Below are 24,649 nucleotides of genomic sequence, written 5' to 3'. Positions count from 1 at the left end.
GTCAAAATCTACAATCCTCCACCATTGAGATGTTTCAAATGCCAAAAATTCGGTCACATTGCAGCAGTTTGTAAAGGGAAACAGAGGTGTGGAAGGTGTGCAGGAGAACATGAGTACGGAAAATGTGGAAAAGAAGCTATAATAAAATGCTGTAATTGTGGTGGAGAACATACTGCTGCCTATCGCGGCTGTGAAGCAAGCAAAAGGTCTGAGGAAATTAAAAAAATGAAATTTGAGCTCGGAATAACCTACGCTGAAGCTGCAAAAAGGATCCCATCTCAGTCAGAAAAACCCAAACCTACAGTTCAACACACGGCAAATTCCAAACCTCTAGAGAATCAAAAAATTGATGAAGACTCACTTATTGTTAAAAAGACAAATTTTGTTCTTTTCATGGTAGAAGTAATTAATTGTACTGCACAGACAACAAAAAAAACGGAAAAAATCAAAATAATAGTGAAGGCTGCAGAAAAATACCTGGACATTAAAGATTTGAACTGGGAGATGGTTGGAAGTATGATGGGAGGACCGATGGGACCATCAGAAACTGGCAGAGTTAAGATGACCTAGAGTAAATTAAAATTATATGGGCAAATGTGATTTAGTATTATGTTGGTTTAAGTTACACAGGTTTTTTTTTTTTTTTTTTTTTTTTTTGGGTGAATCGTTTTCTGTTTTCTTGCTTTACTCCATATCAGTTGGTGGCGGTAATGCACAATTCACAAGCCTGCCAACCGCCATAAAACCCCATAAGAAGAAGAAGAAGAAGGGCGTGTCCATCGGTCCAGGGAGTCGCCGTTGTGGCTCCTATTCGAAGGCGACGGCGGTCGTCTGTGTTTCTGCTCTAATCTTATCTGTAACCCTAAATTCCGCCAAGCAGAGTCAGGGAATTAGATCCACTTTCATGTTCTGTTTATTCCAAGTTCTTCTTATTCGTGCGCTCGGTGGGGCTCTGGAATGAAGGCGTGTGCGGAGAATTTGAATTAGCTCGCAGATAGTTTGAAGAAAGAGTGAGTTGGGGTAGAGACGTAGAGAGGAGCCATTTTGTCCCGACTGTGTGGGAGAAAAGAAAGAGTGGAAAAGGGGAATCGAACGAGAGGAGATACAATTTTTTTTTGCTTTTTGTTCCTCATGTTGTAATTGAAGATATATTTCGGGACATTTCAACTTCTTGGACACATTTTTTAGTCCTTTATTTGGGTGGTTATTTTAGCCTGCTACTAGCTCTCCAAAGCTAATCAACAAATCCCAGATTGTTAACAGCCAGGAGGGCTGGAGCAGTTTGGTCAAGTTGGCCACGGAGCTGGATTTAGACTTTACGTAGCCGTGCTAGTGTTTCGTTTGTTTATTTTTGTATCCGAGTGAACACATACTGTTTTCTCAATGGCGAAAAAGACGTACGACTTGCTGTTCAAGCTGCTGCTGATCGGCGACTCGGGTGTGGGGAAGACCTGTGTGCTATTCCGCTTCTCTGACGACGCCTTTAACACAACCTTCATCTCTACCATAGGTAAGAATTTCAAAAGAGGGACACTTTTTTCTTCTTTTTTTGTTAGAGGTGTTTGCGACAGTTTCCAGACCTTTGTCGGTTTTTTTATGACACCTGGGAAAGTCGCTTGGCCCCCACCATGTAGCTGGAAATGGTAGGCAGGACATATTTGGTTAGCTGCTATGCTAGCATGCATCGTTTTTCCAGGCCTCGTCATACTCGGCAAATAGAAGGGGATACATGGTATATATTTGAGTACTACGAATTAAAATGATAAAAAAAATCAGGATAGTTTAAAATCATACTGGCGCTGAGTGAACGTTAACGTAGAGTCATATCTGTCATGTCTGGCTAAAAACGACGTGTTGGTAGCACTGCTAGGCGGCCATACTGTGACTCCCAACTCTGAAAAGTATCCCTCAAAGCAGGTGACAGACGTTAACTTCTGTACTACATCCAGTTAATAGCAATTTATTAATGGCGAATACAGATTAGAAAGCATTTGTAGCAAGTTTTTGTTTAGAAAAGTTGTTATTTTGGTGTACTCATCCGCTGACACTAATAATCTAAAATCTTACAACAAACTGGTATCTCAAAACTGCCGTTGGAAGAATAACAAAGTTAATAATTTTATAAGAGACTGTCAATGCATTGCAAGAATGGAGTGTGTCACTTTTGACATGCAAACATCTTCTGGCTCATACAGAATTGACAAAATATTTTCTTTTTGTTAAATATGACAAGATATCACAGACTAAAAACTATTTTTTGCAAATTAAAAGCACTTCAACTCCTGGCTTTGTTGGGTCAACTGTTCTGCCATAATGTTTACATGAAATAGAGAAATTGATAAATTGCATTCTAAGTCAGTTTACTTCATATTCTAGGAGACTATAAGTATTCATATTCTGGGGATATATCCTCACAATTGAAAGTAAAAAGAAGTTTGTGATTGTTCTGTGAAGAATTGACAGTAACATTACTCTTTTCTTCTCAGACAGTTGGGGAAAAATACCATTCTGTTACTTTCTCTTGCAGCTTTATACCTGCTCCATGCCGGCTGGTTGGACACGATTACCCAATATATCATGTCAGCAGATATTCAGTGTCAAATAATGAATTTTGGCATTTTCACTGCCTAATTATTGGTTGATTATAAAAGTCAAAGTGGCATTTATATTATTTAGTATAAATGTGGTCCTACAATCGCAGAGTAAACCAATTCTGTCTCCGACAGCTTTACCTAATAGAAGAAAACAATACTAACAGTTTATACTTTGTATGGGTATTCAATAGAAGTTTGTTTACATAAAAAAAGCCAGATTTTTTTTATTGGCAGGCAGATACTTTTGTAAAATATTGGAATCAAATAACAGTTTGATTTTATAGCTCTAGCCAAATTATGAAAAAAAACAACAACAAATGGAGCACACCTGGGCGCAGAAAAGAACCAGGTTTGTTAAAATATTTTGCCTTCAGACTGAGTGACGTTAACCATAAACAGGTTATCTTTCTTTAGGACTTTGTAGCTGTTGCCACAACACAATGACTTAATGACTTGATTGTATAAACAATGACATTAAAGCTTTGTATGACAGTCGCAGGGTAAGATCAGAGTGTTTTCATAGAGAGGAATCAATTTCTGTTGCATGTATTTAAGCAGTTCATGTAGCATAACACGTTTAACGTAATTTGTATGTAGGCAAAACCCTTTTGTTTTGTTCGTTGTAATTATCCTCTAGTCTTGCACCTTGTTAGTGAAGGAGCTAACAAGGTGCATGATTTCATGCCTTAGATGCTCAAGTGGGAGCCATAAACGAGCCTCAAGGGTGGCGTCATCAGCCGCTTTTTCTTTTTACATTGCTCTATACATGCGTCTAAAATTTAGCTGGCATTAGTTAAGTGTCAAAGTATCTCTAAGCCCAGCTCAGCCAAATTGAGGCTTCTAATTACTTTTATTGCCTAAGACCTGCTTTGAGTGATAATGAAACATTACTCTATCTTTGCAGTGCACTGGCAATATTGTCCCTGATCTTTGGACTCTACTTTCATTCAAGCCTTTTTTGTCTAAGTAACTTGCACCTGGTTAAGTTTTTCTGACTGTAGATTGTAAAGCCATTGTGAGTAATGCTTTTTCCAGTTCTGTCCAATTGGTTGTGGTTCAGACAAGAGCTGCTTTGCTGTTGCGGAGCTTGTTCTTACATGAAGACTTCTGCTTTTTATTCTGTACCTTTGCTCTGACTTGTGCTAGCGCTTTATTACAGTCAGTCCTTGTTGCTTGATTTAATTTTAAATCAGGCAGAGCTGACTAATACTAACCCTATCAAATCTTTCTTGTCTTAAAGAAAATATGTCACGGTGCTTTAAAACACCCGGCAATGCAGGCCAACAGGTTTTTTAGTAAAGAAAAGAGCAGAACTGACCTCGGCTCCTGGCCCACTATAGCCTTGGCAGCAGCCGCAGGTTTTTCTGTTTTCATTTATAGAAATGTGGAAATGAATCCAAGAGACTAGGCTCAGCAGAACAGTTTTTGGTGTTCATTTTTTAAAAAGTTGAATATAGTTTTTATTTTGTTAAAGTAGATGGTGAGGTGAACCCTTGCAGATGGCTAATTCGGTCCAAGAGCAGCGCTCCCCATCTTTAGATGTGGATGACGTTTATAGAGACTGTGCAGTGGAACACACCTGTCTGAATGACACAAATAAACTGAAAACACATGACATAACCCATTACTTAAATTATTTTATTATAATCACACAGCCTAGGATTTTAAACTAGAAACATCTGGTCAGTGATGACTATTTTCTCTGTCGAGCGACAAACTCTGTTAGAAACGTTTATTTACTGTTAAATTTGTTGCTATAATCAATGAAAAGTCAGCACTGTTTTATTACACAATCTGTTAGTCCAGCTGTTTTGTGTAATTACAGATAAGGTTGTTGGTAACCCACATTTTAAAAAAATGTTTTAATTATTAGGTTTATACATGTCAAACTTTACTTAAACATGAAAAGGAGTCTTTTAAGAAATTGAGTTTGAAAGTGCAGCCCGATAAGCACAATCATATAGCTTTTCAATCGCAATTGATTTGTGTAAAGTGTTTCAGCATTGCTGCCTTTCATCATTGGCATTCATAAAAATCACTATCTGCAGTCTGAGAACGCTGCCTATGTTTTCCTGCTGATCTTTTTATCCACAAATGGTGCATTTCACTGGTTGGTAACTAAAGTTTCAATATGACGACTGTAATTTAATAGAAATGGTTTACAGACTGTGCTAATTTTAGCTTTAAGGTTTTGCTTTAAGTATGATCTCTTTTTTTTTCATCCTTAAAATACAACTAGATACAAAACAAATATAATGTTCAGCTGTAAAATAACTGGAATCTTTTGAATGCATCTTCTGTGTCTGAGGTTTTTAAGCTCAGCTGTATTATTTTGTCATGAGAAAACCATGTGTGGTAATGTTGAGTGGTGAGAATGGGATTTTAGTTGCTAAGTTTAATGAAAAGCATGCTAATTTGAAAGGCATTCTTCAGTGAGGCCTTAAGGTTATCATTTTCACACTTGCTATTTCACTGATTACCGTATTTTCACGACTATAAGGCGCACTTAAACGTCTTTTTTTCCCCTAAAAAATGTGCGGTGCGCCCTTTGGTGCGGTGCGCCTTATGTGTGTTGTAACTGCGACTTTTGAGACCACCCCATTGAGGAGATGATGAAAGAGTGGCTGAATGTAAGGAGACCAGGTGTTTTTTTTCCACTCATCACCATCGCTGTTAATATGTGACTCCATGCGTGCCCATCTCACAGCTGATGTGAAAAACATGGGGAAACAAATTAACGCTGTGCTCGCTGTTCAACCGCTCGACATTCGGACCCAGCAGGTGCAGCAGAAGCAGCGAGTTTACATGCAAAGTCAATGGTTGACGCGCGTATAGGTGCAGCAAAAGGTCCCGCAGCGCGTTTTGAGCAGCAGCCGCAGTGCCTCGGGAGCGTTAGTATCTGACGCACCGCCAACCCGCTGCTGCTGCTCGAGATGGAAAAATTGAAGTTTTGCTGCTGGACGCGCCGCATCAACCAATCAGAGAAGCTGATCTGGGAGCTGACAGCGAGACAGACACAGCGCTCTGATGACATTAACGCAAATGAAAAAGGCTGGATGAATGAGGAGATGATGAAAGGCAGGTGTATGTGAGGAGACCAGGTGCTTTTTTCCATGCATCACCATCACTGCGTGCCCATCTCACAGCCGATGTGAAAAAAAAAAGGTGAATCAAATGAACGCTGTGCTCGCCGTTATCCTGGGGGTCTGACAAAGGAACTTCAACCGCTCGACATCGGTGTGAAGCGGCCGTTCAAAGTAAGGCTGCGAGCGGCGTGGGAGCGGTGGATGACAGACGGAGACCACAGTTTCAGGATAAGTGGAAGGCAGCGCCGGGCAAGTTACGCCACCGTTTGCGGATGGATTGTAGATGGACTAACGTGTCTGCTGGCTCTGTTGTTCAAGCTTTCGCAAAAGCCGGCATTATTTCTGAGGAGCCGCGCTGCACGGAAAGTGACTCTGACAGCGAAGATGGGAAACTGGCATGTCTGATTTAGCGCAGCTGTTTAATTCAGAAACAGAGGATGATGACTTTGATGGGTTTGATTAATACTTTGTAATAAATACATGAATAAAGCACAAACATACTCAGTTTTGCTCCCGCTCTATTTTTCTACCTGAAAACTTAATTCAACAGCAGCCTCTGGGCGGGTCTCCTCCTCTTCACCGCGGTGGCTGGCAGGTGTTTTTTCATCTAAATAATCTAAATCTTGCAGCTATATTTGCTGTGATCAGTGGGAATAAAGTAGTTTTAATATGTTTTTAAGTGAGAAAGGCCACCTGAAAACTTAATTGCAGTCAGTTCATCCAGATTATCTATTTCTGTCGGAGGCGCTCAGACCCCCACATACCAGCGGTGCACCGACAGTAGAAATCCTTTCATCAGCAGCCTCACCGCGGCGGCTGGCAGGTGTTTTTCATCTAAATAATTTAAACTGCAGGCACCAGGATACCGGCAATAAAAGCGAACATATTCCGTCGGCAGGTTTCAGGATTTTAAGTTAATTTAGGAGTGATCACAGCGCTGTGTCATCTGCGATGTGTCTGTCTCATGGCCAGCTCGCAGGTTTGATTAATACTTTGTAATAAATACATGAATAAAGCACAGTCATACTCAGTTTTGGGCCCGCTGTATTTTTAAAATACGCAGTAGAGCTATTTAAAGGTAGTAGAGGACATGTACCTGTATATAAAAAATGCGCCCTATAGTCCGGTGCGCCTTGTGTGTGTTAAATACAGAAATGGCACACATAACTGAGACTGCGCCTTTTAGTACGGTGCGCCTTATGGTCGTGAAAATACGGTACATTTCTATCTTCTAGATCAGAAAATAACCTTCACAAATATGTTCTGCACAATAAAATCTTAGCTTAAAATAAATAATTATGGACACTGTTAAAATCTGATGTAATTCCACTAGAGCTTGTGGCTATGCTAATTAAATTACCCTTAAACAGGACTACAAGTGTCACCCCAGATTATTGATTTAAGATGACCTATTCATTTTTCATCTTCAAAATGTGTTTACCAAAGTCTGTTGAGGATAACTGTCTGGAAAACAATTTATTATTAGATCTATTGAGAGTTTTAGATAAACAAAATTGTGTAATTGTTGGAACTGAAAACCTGAACCAGGAGATTGTCTTCCTCTGGTCCAGGTCTCATACCTTTTTTAGAGACAGCTGCTTCTCAAAATACCCCCATTGGAAACCCCCCTCATCTGTCATTATCCTTTCCAGCCTTGTTCCTTCTGTCCAGCTTTTCCTCCATGACCATTGGAGGACATGGATATTTCTTAACTTCTATGTATAGTGCAGCCTAATAGCTGTTATTAGAAAAGTCATTTCTTTTTTGTTTAACCGAAGCAAAGGACTTCTTTGGTATTTAGGATGGAGGAAAGAATTTATCCTGTCCAACTTAGAAACTTATGTAACATCTGGTGAGGATTTTAATATTATGTTGCCTTAGAAGTCCTCCCTCATCCATTTTCCATTTAATGGTTAAATAACCTTTAGTTAGGAAAAAAAAAAGTATTATAAGAAACTTGAAGGAAAAAGCTGTTACTAATAAAACTCTTTCACTATACATGAATTCTGATCCTGTTTATGTTTTTTTATCCCTCTAAAACTTTCTTTCTTTCCCCCCCCTCCTTCCTCTCCCTGGGGTATCTATAATATTTGATGAGTCACACTTTGGCACTCATTCCCCTCATTATTCTACAGCTCCACCCCTCCTAAAAAAACCCAGCTGTTTCTTCTACGTTTTGACCGTGCAGGCGTTCAGACTAAAGAAGAACTGACAGCTCAGAGTTAAACAGAGAAATGATGTTTATCCAACTCATAATAAAAACTTTTCTAACTGCCCAGTGTTTTCATACTTTTAAGACACGATGTTAATGTGCTATCCCAAAGTGTTTAAAGGCTTCAAATACTTCGTTTCACAGCATTTGATTCAAATACGTTTTGAAACTAAATTTTGGGGTCAGAGATTTTAAATGCCAAAGTAGCCATCATTAGTATGCTTTTCCTGTTATATATATTTTAGTATCAAGAAACTACTAAAGAAAAACAAAATCTTAAGTATCCTTAAAACAAAAAAAAACTTTGGTTTAAGGTGTTCTATAGACGGCATAACTGTTCCTCTGTTGACTATAGAAATGTAATAATACTTGTTGATGCTTTGCTCTGTTTTATGTTTATCTGATTAGCTTACATTGCTAAATATTATAAATTTGTTATGTATTGATACTTAAGTGACATGCATATTTTTATCTAGCTTCTAACTAAAGTTGAACACTTGGTTTCCCTTTTCATATTTATTTGTAAGAGTAAGTAAAACTAAGAAAAAAAAAATGGGCTAAATTATTGGGGAGAAAGATGACTTGATTGCTAATGTGGCTCATAATTGCTAGCAAACATCAACAGAGGACTCAGAGTAAAGCTGATACTTGGAATATAAACCAGTAGATACAACTTGGCTATCTGGTTACCAAAGAAAGTATCATTCAAATGTAACAGTTTTAATTGGGAAAATCTGTGCCTCAATTGCCATAAAAAGGCAAATCAAAGTACTAATGCATAGTGCAGATTGTCAAAAGTTAAAGTAACGCCATGCATTAGGAGAAAAAGTGTTGCAGTTAGTATCCCTATGGTGTTTAACCCTATCATTCTTTTTCTATAAATGTATTTAAGTAAATCTGATTAAAAATTTTAAGATTTTTTGTCTTTATTCCCAAATTCATGCTTAATACAAAAAAAAAAATCTGTTTTCAACAATATACTGCTACATCAAAGAAGTATATCTGATTTTAATACATTTGAAAGTATCCTAATAAGTAATATTGTTACTATCCCCTTTTTATGTATTTATTCTTTTAGGCCTTTATATTTATTTTTGAAAGAATGGGAACAGAGTATGCACTGGATAGCCTCATCCAGGGTTAAGGCCACTGTACATGCTGTTTCCTATATTCTAATGATATTTTCAGATTGATGGCTGCCTGTACTGGGATTGCTGTGTGTTAATTGTTTGGGATGCTGACCTCATGGGTTAAATGACCGGACATGAGTCTGCAGAGTCAGGGGAGGATGGCAATTTCTCTGGTGGAAATTATTTCTTCCATTTTTCTACTCCTTAATGTCGTATGTTGGCTGGAATCGTGACATATTTTTGTTGTTGTTTTTCATTGTTACAAAATATTTTTGTCAAATGATCGCTTCAATCTGTAATCAGTTGTGTCTTTCTTTTATTCTTTTTTTCATAGAATATGTCTGACAAGTACGTGTTTTTCCTTCCAGGAATAGACTTCAAGATTAAAACTGTTGAATTACAAGGAAAGAAGATCAAACTACAGATTTGGTAAGTCCCCCAAGATGTTTGTTTTTAGATTGTCAACCTTTCTGATACAGAATTAAGTTTAACCTTTTGAGTTTCTAAATGGTATCATAGCAAAACATCTGTTTGACATAACTCCCTAAAGCGTCGAAGAATGCAAGAACAGGAAATAGTCGCCAATAGTCCGTCAGGACATGTGCTGCATCATTGTAGTCCATAGCAGCTAATTCCCACCAGCTGGAGCTGAGTTTAACTGTCTGCTAACCAAATGTAGAAAAGTAAATGTTTTAAAAGTTGAATATTGTTGCTTTACTTGCTATTTTTTGTTACTAAGATGTTTTAATATCTATATTTACAGATGTAATAAGTACTTGAAGTATTTAGTTTTAAGATTTACATCCAGCAAATAGAAACCTGCACATCAACACCCAGTGGTGCAGTGAAATGGCTAAAAAACAGAATTTGAATGCTACAAAATATATCAGATTTTACTTGGGTACTATATATTATGGTTTGGACTAATTCAAACCAGTAGCTGATTTATTACAAACACATTTCTGGTCTAACGTCTCTGTGTGTGCTGTAAAGTTGTTGACTGAATAGTCTCCAATGTCGCTCTTGGCTGCTCTGCTAGCAGGACCATGCAGACCCATCAAGCTTAAACTAAGTTTTATCCATAGATTGGAGCGGCTAGCAGGCGAGCATTGAACACAACACTGTGGCTAACCAACCTAATCATAATCCTGTCTGCTTTGTGGAAAGTTTTTACACTAGAAACACAGCAAAGCAAGCCCTTAAAGTCATTCTACAGAGAGGCGGACGGGCCGCTCCATTACAATAAACCTAGATAAACTTTTAAAAAGCAGATTTTTTTTTTATTCTTGTTGGTGACATTTTCTATTTAATTCAATATAATGGCATATTTTTTTCCAGGATAGAATTTTGCTAACCACCATTTCCTGCTTCTTGGTAGGGAAATATGAGGACTGTTGGCCTTAATGGAGTTTTAACTTGAATGACTAACAGAATATTTGCATTTTAACTATTAATCCAACAATAAATAACTTTTTAACGTTCATAAAATATGGAGGCGGTGACGTCAGTGCAGGATTACTTTGCAAAACCAAAGTTAATTGTTTGATTGGTTGGTTATAGGGCTGCAACTAACGATTATTTTAAAAATCGATGAATCGGACGATTATTTTTTCGATTAATCGATGAATCGGACAAAAAATATTTTTTATATTAACCTCTTTATTCCAAAATAAACATTATAGACAGAACAAACAAGCACACAAGTACAGGTTGCTCATTAACTGTACTGGTGCAATATGAAAAATAAATGTTTGTGTTAAAACTACGCAAACTTACATGAGAAATGTAGCTGTACATCCACAAAATATAGGGTACTTTGTTTCATAAAGCGCAAAAAAATACATTTTTGTTTTTAAAAGCCTCTAAGGGGTTCAAACAATAGGCCCCCCCATTTCAACAAATGAGTTTTTTTTAGACTAGAAGAGGGCTGCCTTTTAAGACAGGAAAGTATAGCAGTTAAAGTTGCTACTTGAGAAAATACTGAACCATAGAGATAAAAATAGCCCTGTGATTCAAATTATAAATTGTATTTGGAATAAAAATGAGAGAACTAGGGGTGCTAAAAAACACATCCTCCAAAGACAGATATTTACATGGGAATGTGGCAAATATAATTAATTGACATATTACTGATCTTGCTGGATTTTATTCTGCTTTACTTCCATAAATTGCAGGATCTTCTTTACTTTATCTTTGCCAGAAGATTTAAACTTTAAAAGTCTTGCCCTCATAATTTGCAAGTTAATTTATTTATAAAGTAAATATAAACGCTGCTTAAGCTAATTCAAATGAAATTAAAAGTAAAATAAGTAGCCAACCTTATCACTGTCTGTAACCTACCAACACGGTAAGGAAAGCATCAGATGAGCTACCTGAGAAACTAACGTTACGTTTCCCCACTTTAAAACCAAACAAACATGGTGGTTCCGTGCCATGTTAATTTCTTTTGAAAAAAGTTGCATGTTATCACTTTTTTCGCTTTACAAAGCGCAGGCTATTTTAATTATTGTGATCAATTTGCGCCGTCAATCCCGGTGCATGCGCGCTTCATTTGCAGTCTGGACGCTGAGGCTCTGACTGAGAGGGACTCCTGCGGGAAAACGCGGTTGGGAGGCGCCCCACGGCAGAGTAGGAACGATGCATGCTTTCACGTAAGAGTCTCCAAAAGCCGCCAGTGACACCGAAAAAAGTCGCCAGATTTGTCGCTAGTCGCTTTTTTGAAAAATAGTCGCTGGAGAGGTCTGAAAAGTCGCGGAGTTGGCAACACTGCACCTGCGGCGCTGACTCGCTCTGCCGTATTTTTTTTTCTTCCTCTTTCAGTCAAGAGGCAGTGATGACGGCGCGGCAGATGACGCAATAATCGCGCGACACAACTAATCGATGATGAAATTCGTTGCCAACGCTTTTAAAAGTCGATTTTTATCGATTTTATCGATTCGTTGTTGCAGCCCTAGTTGGCTAGTAAATGGTTCTCTTTCAACAGAATTAAACCAGGTTGAAACTTAAACTTTTTTACTTGTGGAGTTCTTGGCAGAGATCATTAACAGACAAAGTCTATATATATAAATATATTAGGGGTGTGCAAAATAATCGTCATGACGATGCATCGCGATTCTAATTTTTGTGACCTGCTGCATCGATTCTTGATGCCAAGTATCCATTCTTAATTAACAAAAAGGAATAAATAAAATACATTGGTACACATCAGCCAAAAACAAGTGGAATACAACTTTCAGTCCAGTAGATGTCGCTGTGGATACTGCGACGAGTCATTTATAAACAAAACATGGAGACTGAGAAAATTTGCCCAGCTCCATTACATTCGAAGTCAGATGTTTGAATGCTTTTTGGCTTTGAAAACAAAGAATGTAAAAACTGAATTGATAAAACGCACGTAATTTGCAAAAGGGGAAATGTCAAACATTTGAATGTTTCCATTTCATTGGTTTAAAGGACCACTGAGGCCATGTAAACGGCACTGTTATTTTAAGTTTTATAAATCCTAAGCACTTTTTGTCAGTGTGTCCACTCCAGTAATGGTAATATTTGTGTCCAGTATTTGTTTTTATTTCAGTACCTTCGATAGTTGTTTCAATAAATAAAGCTATGTATGAATTCAGTTGCTTTCAGTTATGTGTCAATTGAAGACACTATCCAGATCACACACAGCCAGTCAGCCACTGGTAATAGCTGTATTTTTTTCTTACAGTGTTCAGTGAAAATATCGCAATGCATCGTGATAAAATCGAATCGTGACTTCTTTGGCAATACCCACCCCTGATATATATATAATTTACAATTTTGGTATAGTTACTGCTCCATATGCAGCTGTTAGCCAAAGGCAGGTTTTAGAGTCTCTATAGTCCAGTTAACGATTAATTGATTACTAAATCAGCTGATGTTTATGTTAATAATCGATTAATCACAAATCCAATCTTTTCAGCCCTAGTTACATATAAGGAAAAAAGGGTAAATTCGGTTGTCTGAAATGTCACTGAGTTTTGGATAAAGCATATTTGCATCAAATTAATAATTTCACCTCTATTGCTAATTGCATATTTTGTTCATACAGTTTTTGGTTGGGTACGGCTCTACTTAGGTCGTTCTTTTGCCAAAAGGTGTGTTTTCCAGTGCGGAGAGTTTACTCCATTTAAAAATTATTTAATTAGTGATTACCGTGGTAAGGTTTACAGTACTGGTTTAATCGTTTCAGCCCTGGGTTCTGGTTTCTTTTAAAACCTGGCCATAGCCTGGTGCATCTTTAGAAAATGACAAGAGACTGGAGAATAACACTGCTTTTCATTCAGTAGAACTAAAATAGCACCAGTTTAAAACAGACCTTCGCTAACTGAAAGAAAAGTAATTTATTTTACATCTAAACCATCCCGTTCAGTCCAAACTTATCAGTCTGTTTTAAGCTATTCAAACACAATCCACTCTGATAAAGTTGTACTTTTTATTGGAGTATAAATGCTTGGATAAATTATTCCAAATGTCAAAACTGTATTAAAAAAAAACCTGTTATCTTTATTTTGAATGAGAATATTTTTTGTCTGTTTACATGGCATGATTTTGAACAGGCATCTTATAGAAGAATCCCTCCAAATATTTGGTTTTTCTTCATAGAGAGAAAAAATATTTTGAGGAAGTTGAAAAGTGTTCACTAAATTATGAGCATTAGCCTATGAATTCATTGTAGAAAAAAAATCAATCTTTTGTTTGCAGGGACACAGCAGGGCAGGAACGGTTCCACACCATCACCACCTCCTACTACAGAGGAGCTATGGGCATCATGCTGGTGTACGACATCACTAACGCCAAGAGCTTTGAAAACATCAGCAAATGGCTGCGCAACATTGATGAGGTGAGAGCCACAGAAACTGTGCTTAACTATTTATTCCCTTCTGTTTGTTATTCTTGCTTTTACATAAAGGTAGGCTAATTTAGGTCAAATGTGTTTTGTAATAAGGGATTTCTACTGAAATTTATGTCATTATAATCAAGTTTGAAAGTGTTGGGTGAAACATTGGGAGATTTCTGACTTTTTCGTAATTTGTGTCACTATTTTTTATTTTTTTTCAAACCACTTTAATCATGCATTATTAAACTAAAAAGGTGTGACATTGGTTATTTAAGTGAAAGGGGAATCTCTTGGAAGTCTGCATGCTGGTATGTCCTTTTGAAGCATTATGCACAGTGAAAAACTTGTGAATTTTGTTTTCTTACACTCCTTATTAACGCCTTAACCAGAAAACAATAATTACACATATTTAAATAGACTCTGGATAGATATCAACAAATCCTTTCAATAAAAAATTCAATAATTTCAAAGAATTCGTAGAGTAACACAGCATTCTGGGGTATGTAAGCAAGTGAAAGGAATGGATTTTGCTTCTTGACCCTTGATGATCAAACAACCTGACCTTTTTTTTAAGATTAAAGGGTACTATTTTAATTATCTCTTATTCCCTTCTTCCTCGTTGCAAATACATTGAGAGATGTTTTTCAGACATATCCCACAGCCCTATTCCTTATATTTAGATCTTATATTTAACTTCATTATAAAGTGCTTCAGTGCTACAGTTGATGCGTAAATCTAATGACTTCAACATGTAAAGTTCTAAAGATATTTTTTTGATTTAATCTCTATAATGGTCAATCTAAAACAATAATTTCAGAGAAGAGTGGGTGGTGCTTTACTTATGGGAATCTATCATAGTTTTCATTTTTGTACGATATCTTATCTATAGTAGTAGTATCAGTATTTTATTACCGAATAGACCTGATAAAAATCAGATTTTTTTTCAGTATTTTCTTTAAAAGTTTGTTTATCTTTAACAAAATTTTATTCAGAGTAAACGGGTCTTGTTAACAGTTTTGGAAACAGAAACGGTCCAGGCAAGTTGGCATGCCAGAAGTAGCAATGAAATGGCCCTCACCACACCTGTACCTCTTAAAGATGCTCAAACTTCTCTAGGGTTATGTATTGATTTGTTTGGATATTCACTAATGAAGTTTGAGGTTTAATTGTATTTTTTTTTTATGCCATCCAAAATAAATCTTAAAGTTGCTCCTATCAGACATAATCCTCAGAAATGACTTGAACAAACTAATCTTGCTCTCTTTTCAGCATGCAAATGAAGATGTTGAGAGAATGCTGCTAGGCAACAAGTGCGACATGGAGGACAAGAGGATTGTACCAAAAGCCAAGGGAGAGCAGGTGAGAGGAACTGTCCCCCATTCCCCCCATGATAAAGGCACGTTTGTGATCAATGTTCAATCAACTGATTTGCTGCTGCTTCTCCTTAAGTTCAGATCACTCTAGTTACACTTAAGGTTTTTGCTACATACTGTACAGCTTGTTGTTAGTTTTACACCATAAAGATTTGTGCAATATATTTTTACTTTTTTTTGCATAAAAAACAAATGGTTTCTATTATAAATGTGATGGAGAAACTGTCCTTTAATGTTGATCCTTAGTAATTGAGGCAGTTGGTCACAAAAGCTCTTGAGCAATCTGAACATACATGGTAATTATCATTGAAGAATTACTTGCTTATATTTTTGTATTACAATGGATCAATAAATGTGAACAATGAAACTATACTTCTTGATCTGGATAGTGAAACCTGGATCCTTTTAGGTTTTTTCCATAGGATATTGTCAGCGTCACTGATTACTGTGCCCTTTGTTTTTACATGAGGCTTTATTAATATTCAGGTTGACTTTTGGACTACTTACTCATACCATCTTATCAGTTGTGCAATGCACCAGCGTTACATGATCTAGGCCCTGCAGGGAAGATCAGCGATTTTTATTTTTAGACTGAACCTTCTTCAAACAACGTCCATGGTTACTAAGTCTGTTTTTGTGTCCATAGATCGCAAGGGAGCATGGCATTAGGTTTTTTGAGACGAGTGCTAAGGCCAACATCAACATCGAGAAGGCTTTCCTCACGTTAGCAGAAGACATCCTCAGAAAGGTTTGTATGGCTCATCAGATCAAGATAAACGTGTGCTTTGTGTGTTTGTCACATTGTTAAGTAGGAATAAAGTAGGAATCATTTCCAACACTCCAACTTTTTTATTCTTCAAAATAAATGATCACGCAGTTCTCTGAGGTTTTGGTCACCAGGACGACACGTTTTCCTGGACTTTCTAAACTTCGCTTAACCATGGCCTGGGAAGTGGTTTTGTTTTAAGAGTTTGCAACCTTTTTTTGAAAGTAACTAGACAGGAAAGGGAGTGGAGAAAAATGCAAAATGTTGAATTTGTGCAGAAACTGCTGCCTTTTGTAGTATTTTCTGTAATCATCAAGATTTCTAACCTGACAACAGCCAGATGCATGTCTCGCTCCGCCCAGCTCCACTCACATACATCTGGGAACCCGCTCATTGAAAGTGATTTCCCCAACCGAATTTATGGTCTGTCCAATCAGGATGCAGGGCGGGTGTGTCCTGGAGTGGAGAAGCGACCGTGAGATTCCAACAACAATGGCGGCTCGCATTGAGGAAGCAAGCGTTAGCATTGATGCTGCTATTTATTCTGTGTTGTCCAATCTATCTGATATTGTTTCATTAAAAGAACATCAGAGAACGGCTTTGAAGGCTTTTGTTGGTGGAAACGATGTTTTCGCCCTTCTCCCGACCGGATTTGGCAAGAGCTTGATCTACCAAATGGCTCCTCCTCTCACAGCGTCACGGGTTAGCTTCGGTGTGAGTGGTTGAAATAGCACGTCAATAAAGATGACAGACAAGTGGCTTATCCAATCATATGCAAGGAGTTTTGATAAGGCCCAGCCTTCAGTAAAGGCAATTCCTATGGCGGGTTCCCAGATGTATGTGAGTGGAGCTAGGCGGGGCGAGACATGCATCTGGCTGTTGTCAGGTTACAAGATTTCAGCCTCTGCAATCAAAATTAGCTGTTTTATACCTGCAATGGGTAACATGGCATTGCATTGTTGAATCAAACCAGAGCAGCTTTCTGTGTTAAATTTTTACTTCCAGTGGTTTTGGCGTAAAGCGGCAGCTTAATATCACTTTAAATATTTTTATTTTTATTTTGAATGGATAGTAAATCTAGAAAAAAACATGACTAGTCATACTTTGAGCTAAGTAAGCTAAACAGATGATATATATGCTTGAAATTCTTGAGCCACTTTCTGACTGAAAAGGCACAGAGGGGAGATTTTTAAATACAGATTTTTGTAAAGCCATATGCTTTCTGTTCAATTTACCTTTAAAGGTATATTTCTTATTCATACAAAGCAGGTGTAACCAATTAAATATCAGTAGGGTCTGAATAAAGAAAATTAACAACCAGTAAAGGTCCGGATAAATTTTACTTTAAACAGCATTTAACACTGAAATAAAATGCAGGTGTTTATGCATTTATGTTATGCATTGACTTTCAAATATATATATATATATATATATATATATATATATATATATATATATATATATATATATATAAACAGAATGTTTTTCCATTTTAGAATCTGAAATTGTTTTTGAAGTAGAGAACAACAATCGTTCAGTTTGGTATATAGACGATTTCCTGACTCATTTTTTTTTATAACGCCTTTTTTCTTTCTTTTTTTTTATGGCTTAATGAGAGAAGTGGGCTTTAGGCTGAATTGGCGACAAAGCTATTCTCAGGCACATATTAAGGTGCTCATTTTGAGCCTGGATCCATATTTATTTCTGATTTTCATGGTTTCACAGCAGCAGGTTAAGCCAAACATACTCAGAATGTGCAGGGTCAACTTTGAGCATGCCATTTCTATTTTCTTTTACTAGTTCACCACGCTTCTTTCAGCTGTCCACACTTTCTCTGCTCTCTCTTTCTCGTTGTCTCCTTCTTTCCCATCGCCCGACTTGCCATAGGTTTGCCTGCTGTGTCTAAAAGTAGCTAGCAGCAGCAACCCAGACTGACAGCAGCTCATTGGCTAATTTGTATCACAAGAAGCCTGATGCTGGACGCTCCGGGTGGCTTTACCATACAAACAGGAGAAGCGGAGCTTCAGTGACCTTTAGACACTGTCGTCGGACAACGTGCAGTAATTTATAAATGTTTTAAATCAGGTTTGGTCCAGATTAGTCAACGGGTGGGTCCAGATCCGGACCCTGCTCCCCTAATCCGTGACTTTTGATATAAAGAAATTTTTTTTCAATTTCAATAAATTCCATTAAACCTTTCAAATAAATGGGTGAAAAAAGGGTTTTGGTGTAAGTTTTATAAATCCTTTATTTTTACCACAAAAGAGCAATAAAAAAAAGGTGTTTGTTAGAGATGGCATCACAATGTGGAAAAAGAATAATCTTTGCTGCAGAACTTTGGTAAAGAAGATTAGAAATTCTCTCTTGAACATGTCTTCCTCATTTAGCATCATTAATAAACTAACATGATAAACTGTAAATGTCAAGCTTTATGTGTAATACTCATAGTTTAAAAAGATTCTTATTAATCTATAAAATGTCCAAAGTCTCTCTGGCTTTCCTTTATTAAGCATGATGCATGTATAATAGAATTGCACCCTTCAAAGGGTAATACAGGGCAGGTTTACTGTTTTCCAGCTTCCAGTATTTGCAGAAGTGGTTTGCTTTTTAAAGTAGCAGCCTTTAGGAAAAGCTACTGAACTATAATCACTTTTTTGTAAAAGTTCCTTTGACAAAATTTTCACGCATCCAGAAAACGAAAGAAGTTTGTCTCTTTACTCCTGTAACAACTTCAGCACTAAATAGCGGTTAGCGCATCCCGTGGTTTTCTTTTTTATTTTATTTTTCTTTTTTTTGACAAAGTGATCCCTCATGGGAGCAAATTACAAGTTGCATCTCTGCTGTATCCCCCTGTAATGTAGATGTATTATAGAATAACTTTACAACTAAATAAACACCATGTGGTTTAAATTTCTAAATGACCACGTCTATCTATATCCATCTATCCATCCATTTTTTTTTATCACTATAAATTAAGTCCATGCCTCTAAAAAAAACAAGATAAAAATTAATGTTTTGGGTTTTTTTCATTAGAAAATGCTAAAATGAGTAATTTAGGAACAGATGCAGTTGATAGTTTATTTATTCCTAAACTTCAGTGTGTCACCAGAGACGGGTATAACATACAATTAAAAGTTTATAATCCGATATAACCAGGAAAATTGTGTTTAGTGTTTAGGCCTTAGATTACAGATCCAGGTAATTATGTGGCCGTGAAGGAAAAATAAATCCCCACCCATGAAGTAGCGGATGGTTGCAAAACTCCAGTGATAAATGAAAGGGAGGTAGTTATTGCTTTATCTTGGATACAATCAGCAATGCTAACAAAATACCTGTCCAAATTCTAGAGTGATTTAATGTCATTTTTCTTAACGGTTGTTTTGTCTGCATTTTGTTCTGCAGACGCCTGTAAAAGAGCCCAACAGTGAAAATGTGGACATCACCAATGGAGGTGGAGTCACAGGCTGGAAGAGCAAGTGCTGCAGCTGAACAACTCCTCAGTTTTCACCCACACTAACGCACACAGTCTCACACACACACAGACACGCATACAATCTCTTTAACTGCTAACTCTAACTGTCTCGCCCTCTAACCTGTCTCATGAGTTTTTCTCTTACACTGACATTTTGTCTCTTTATCAGAATAAAACAATAAACCACTTCAGTTGTCTAACCACCCTCTCCTTCTCCACATCATATTCCTCCACCATGCATCTGATTATCATTTTTATTTCTGATAAAAGGAGAAATCCAGTCACGTTTCTTGTCATTTGTTTTAACGGTTGTTTAAAAAGAAAAGACAAACCTATGAAAAGACAATATTTTTAATATTTCCTTTTGCTTGAGCTCACTTGGTTGGACTCACTACCCCCCCTCCCGCCCTTCTAAACACCGCCCACCCACAGCTCTCACTTTCAGAGAAACTAAACAAAAAATAAAATCAGACCAAAAAAAGAAACTACTATAGTAGTAACATTTTGTACACTTAGTGGGCTTTCTGTCATCTTACTGTGTTTGTTTATTTACACTTTGTTACTGAGTGACAGAGGCGTGGCTAGCTCCTTTTGTATGTGGGGGTTTATTTTGTCCTGTGCCTTATATGGAAGACAGGGGTGTGGCTGTGTGGTGGGTGGAGCCACATCTACCCAATGAGATTACAGTTCAATAATCTGTCAGTTTTTGAAGAAGTGGAACTGAAGCTAAAACGTTTGAATTTCTTCTTCAGCCAAGAGAACGGTATTATACAGTATGTCCTGTTTATTGATGTTTTATTTTTATCTGTATGGATTATTTTACTTTATATGTTTGAGTTCTTTTTTTTTTTTTTCCTATTTTTTTTTTCTTTTTTTGCATGCAGGTTTCTTTGGGTTGGAGACGTTTCTGTAACATTGTGTAACGTTTGCCACTGGGTAACTGTGGGCTGGGAGGTACACAAGTTCTCTTTGGAAATTCAGACAGTTTTGCAGATCCATTAAAAAGTAAGCTTGTTTAAGTTAACTTGTTGTCCTCAATCATGTACAGAACGAAGACTGAAGTCTGTTTCAGCCATGGTGAAATCCATCAGCCTTATCACTGGCTTTAAAATCGCTAATAGTCCTTACATTGCTGATAATGTAAACCTAATGTATTAAAATCAAATGTTAAAACTATTCCAGCTGATACTGTGAATAGTTTGTTGCTCAGAAATGCTGTTTGAACCTTTTAAATACTGGCAGCAAATATAAATTAGACATATTTTAATCAAGAAATTAAAATGTTACTACCGTATTATATTTAATGGTTAATCAGCTGTGTTTGAAAATGGGAATAAAAATCTGGTTATTTTAATGAGTTCAATTAAACAAATTATTCATCCCAAAGGGAAATTACCTAAATTAAAGCCTCTTCTCAATATAGTTGCGCACTACAAAAAAAATGTATTAATAAAATTAAAAGTATAAATTAATATAACACAAATCATTGTCATCTGGCTCCCCCTGGTGGCATTAGCTTTTTTGATTTTTAGATTTAAATTGTAGAATTAACTTCTGCACTGATAGATTTATTCTAAAGATTTATGTTTGTAAGGCTAACTCTTAACTATATTAAATCTTATAAAAGCCATAATATGTGAGTCAATCTATAATAAAAAAAATAGGGGTTTGTGTTTTAGTGCTAAGGAATGTTCTTAATTATGATTGGGTTTTATTAAAACCTGAAGGCCAACTGTAATATTTTGGAGACATTTTGAAATAAAGATGACATTTGCCTGAGGGGTTTGCCAATACTTTTATGTCATGCTTTGAAAGTATTTTTAAGTTGGCATATTTTAATAAGAGGGGATCTAAGTTGATCTGGTCCTTTCAGCTCGTGTACTGTATGAGACGCCATTGCTTTTACACCTAGTTATCTGATTAGGTGACCCTCCTGGTAAATTATCTACCTCATTGCTAATGATCCCTAACACCTTTTGAATATGCACCTTTCCACAGGCAAATACAATCAAGTGACGATTTCGGATTTCAAATATTTTTACCATGCAATAAGACAGTTTGCGAGGCATAAACCTGATGAGGGTTTAAAAGAAAAAGAAAAAAAGGGTTCAACATCAAGATGATGAATTTAGATGTGCATCTCAAGCCCTGCGATGCCTTGGCGACCTGTCCAGGGTGTACCCCACCTATCCCCTGTAGACAGCTGCACCAGCACGCCTTGCGACTCCACTTGGTATAACGTGATGGATGTGCATCTCAAATCAGATTAACAAGAATTAATTTTAGTAATTTGAAAAGAAAATGACAGATCCAGTACACAGATTTACAGCATGCCAATGCTTTTCCTTTGAAACAGTTTTTGAATTGCACAATCGCTGTAAAGCCTGTTTTTATAATCGCCCAGCAATACCTTTCAGCTTCCATTGAAAAAGCATGCTGTTCAGTGCTTTATACAGAAGAAATCTAAAAAGTTGAGTGGAAGGAAAAAGTGTCAGAAGTGCACTAGTAGGACGGACAAGCAGAGTTTACAGGTTTGAAAAGGATTCACGAGACATGGACCATGAACAAGTACCTGAAATCTGAGCTCCCAACTATCCTACTCATTAAGTTACTCTTTATCCATTAACACCATCTTCCAGTCCTCATTTTAAAATTTAGTGCCCTCTTCATGCATTTAACAAAAATGTTCCAAACCCTGGTCCTCAACCACTTTTATAATTTAGACGTCTGAATCATCACAATTGACTGCGTTGAATAAGGTGAATGTGTATTTTTTAATTACATCATTACTTTTAACAGCAGCAGAAAGATTGACCTTTTATCTACTCCTTGAAAAGTATATTCACAGAACAACATTGGTAGATCTTTCACTATGGGAGCATTTTATTTAACCATTTATTTTAAGTCTGGGTGCAGAACAAATGCTTTACAGTAAATTTACTTTATTGTTGGTACGTTTCTGTATTAAAAACAAATTGGTCGAAGTGAAGCAACAACTTTATGACCTGAATTTGTAAGAATACTAATAGAAGTATTTAAAGTTAAAAGGTCCAAAGCTTTGGAATGATTAAAAGACTTAAGAGTACTAAGGCTAAACTGACTTATCCTTAATTTATGAAATATTAAAAACTTTTTAAACCATCTAAATAAATCCCTTTATGGTCTCATGCAGTCTTTGCACTGGGCTAAATGAAGAAAATAAAACCCATCAGCTCTAAAGTTCTTTTTATTATTACCCTCTTCCCAAAAATTTCCACAACAAAAAATGTACACAAAAATAAATTTCTCTCAACAATTACAAAACAACCAGTGCATAATGACAGTGGTCATTATTAAATCAACCAGAACTACATTTAGAGATTCCTACACAGTAAAAGTACAGCAAGGAAGTAATATTTATGATCAAGAATACAGTTTTGTATTTAAAAAAAAAATTTAAGTTTAGTGTTTTATTTTACGAAAGTCACAGTGAGGAGCCCAAAGGATGTAGTTGTTAGGTACCTAGAAACAGCATTAAAAAAAATGAGGAAAACCTTGTTTAGTGCTTTGGTTTGCAGAATAACTAAACCTAGTCGATGTAAAATAGTGTCGGAAATAAAAAGTACATAATGACTAAAGACAGCAGCGGTACACAGACCAGGGTCTGTCCAGAAGGAGGGGAGGAAAAATGAGTTCAAAGGGAACAGAAAATATTTACATCCATGGTGTACAACTTAATTTATAAATACATTTAAGTATAAATTAGAAAAATAAAAAACAAAACTAATGTAGTACAATCAACTACTGCTACGTTTTAAAATGCCAGACTGATTATTAACCCTTGTAATATTTGGTGAAAAAAAAAAAAAGGCACAGCAATGAAAACTGATTAGAACAATTTATCCCTGTGAATAATACGAGCCATGATTCTAAGCACCCCCATTGCAACAACTGAAAATATAAATTAAGACAAATAATAGACTCAAGCAGCATCGACTCTAGTGTCAATAAATTAAAGCGCTATGGGGCGGTTGCGATAAGTTGTCAATAAAAAAAATGGCACCCTGATCATTTTAATCCTGTTTTCTTGTCGAAGGGTTAGTCAACACTCACAGTGCACATTATTTACATCAAAAACTGGGAAGATGTATGATTGTGATTAGTTTCGCCTGAAGACAGACAGCATATCTGATCCTGTTATGAGAACAAAATCATTCAATTAAAATTAACAAACCATTAAGCAACTATTTTCATTTGCACGCAAAACTGGGTTTGGAAGAGAGAGAAAAAAAAAATCTATTAACTGCTGTTTTAGCGAAGGACTAATTTCATACAGAACTGGAGGGGGAAAAAAAAAAAACTGAGAAATGATGCTGACAAGACTAAGAATAAGAGCTGTTATAGTCAAAAATCCATCTTTTAAAATTTTACAATTACTTCTTACTGATGTAAATTTCTCAGGATTTGAAACCCAATCAGAATTTTTGGCTAATCTTTCACCTTCTAACATTGATTAATGCCCAATGGATTCCACTTTAAGAGGATTTAGGACCTGCATTCTGTTCAAGCCTTCCTGCTGGATGATAGAAACAGATTGAAAGCTGCAAGTATCTACATCCTGGGAAATTAATTTTAATAAATGTTTGCAAACATTCAGTATGGTTGAAAATATGACTTTTACCATGTCTGCTAATGTTGGGCCACAAGAATGTCAATACAGATTGAATATGATTTAATGCAGTTTATCAATACTTCAAGTGACACTATTGCCAAACAATAACTGAGATTCATTTAATACTTGGTAGTATCGTTTACCTTTATCTCAATAACAGAATGCCAAAATATTCAAAGTCCTGTCGCTTTTCACTAGCCGATGTTTAAAAGATCAAACAGAGAAACACTGCAATAACTTAACCTTCCTGTTATTTGCTTAAAGCCTCTCACTCTCACTTTTATGAAACATGCGTCAACACCTTATAGAAAATGCAGCCTAGCAGTTGTATTGAAAATAGCTTTTTGAATTACTGTGCTCCCTCTCATTTATTTTTAAACACCTCTCTGATAGTGAAGTATAACCGCGAGCTGCCGTAATAGTCCCACACTGAGGAGGGTCCTGGTTTCCATGCCAACAAACTGTATCTTTATAAGGTTTGGAGGCTCTTTTAATAATCTGTTA

General features: G+C 36.5%; 1 protein-coding gene across 1 annotated transcript; it reads left to right on the top strand.

Moving 5' to 3' along the window:
* The first annotated feature begins 782 nt into the window (after positions 1-782).
* On the top strand, positions 783-20,518 carry rab10 (RAB10, member RAS oncogene family). Its single transcript, XM_038277554.1, has 6 exons — positions 783-1,510; positions 9,391-9,451; positions 13,748-13,886; positions 15,153-15,242; positions 15,903-16,004; positions 19,425-20,518. Exons 1-6 carry the CDS (start codon positions 1,384-1,386, stop codon positions 19,509-19,511), a joined length of 606 nt encoding a protein of 201 aa, XP_038133482.1. The 5' UTR covers positions 783-1,383; the 3' UTR covers positions 19,512-20,518.
* Positions 20,519-24,649: the final 4,131 nt, after the last annotated feature.

The sequence above is a fragment of the Cyprinodon tularosa genome, unplaced genomic scaffold (genome assembly GCF_016077235.1).
Source record: "Cyprinodon tularosa strain WSP-4 unplaced genomic scaffold, ASM1607723v1 ctg132, whole genome shotgun sequence".
Taxonomy (NCBI): Eukaryota; Metazoa; Chordata; class Actinopteri; order Cyprinodontiformes; family Cyprinodontidae; genus Cyprinodon; species Cyprinodon tularosa.
This window is presented reverse-complemented; position numbering and strand designations above follow the sequence as displayed.

Coding starts and splice junctions, on each gene's coding strand:
- rab10 (XM_038277554.1), top strand. CDS start 1,384: ATGGCGAAAAAGACGTACGACTTGCTGTTCAAGCTGCTGCTGATCGGC. Junction 9,452..13,747: donor AAGATCAAACTACAGATTTG/GTAAGTCCCCCA, acceptor TTTTGTTTGCAG/GGACACAGCAGGGCAGGAAC. Junction 15,243..15,902: donor CAAAAGCCAAGGGAGAGCAG/GTGAGAGGAACT, acceptor TTGTGTCCATAG/ATCGCAAGGGAGCATGGCAT.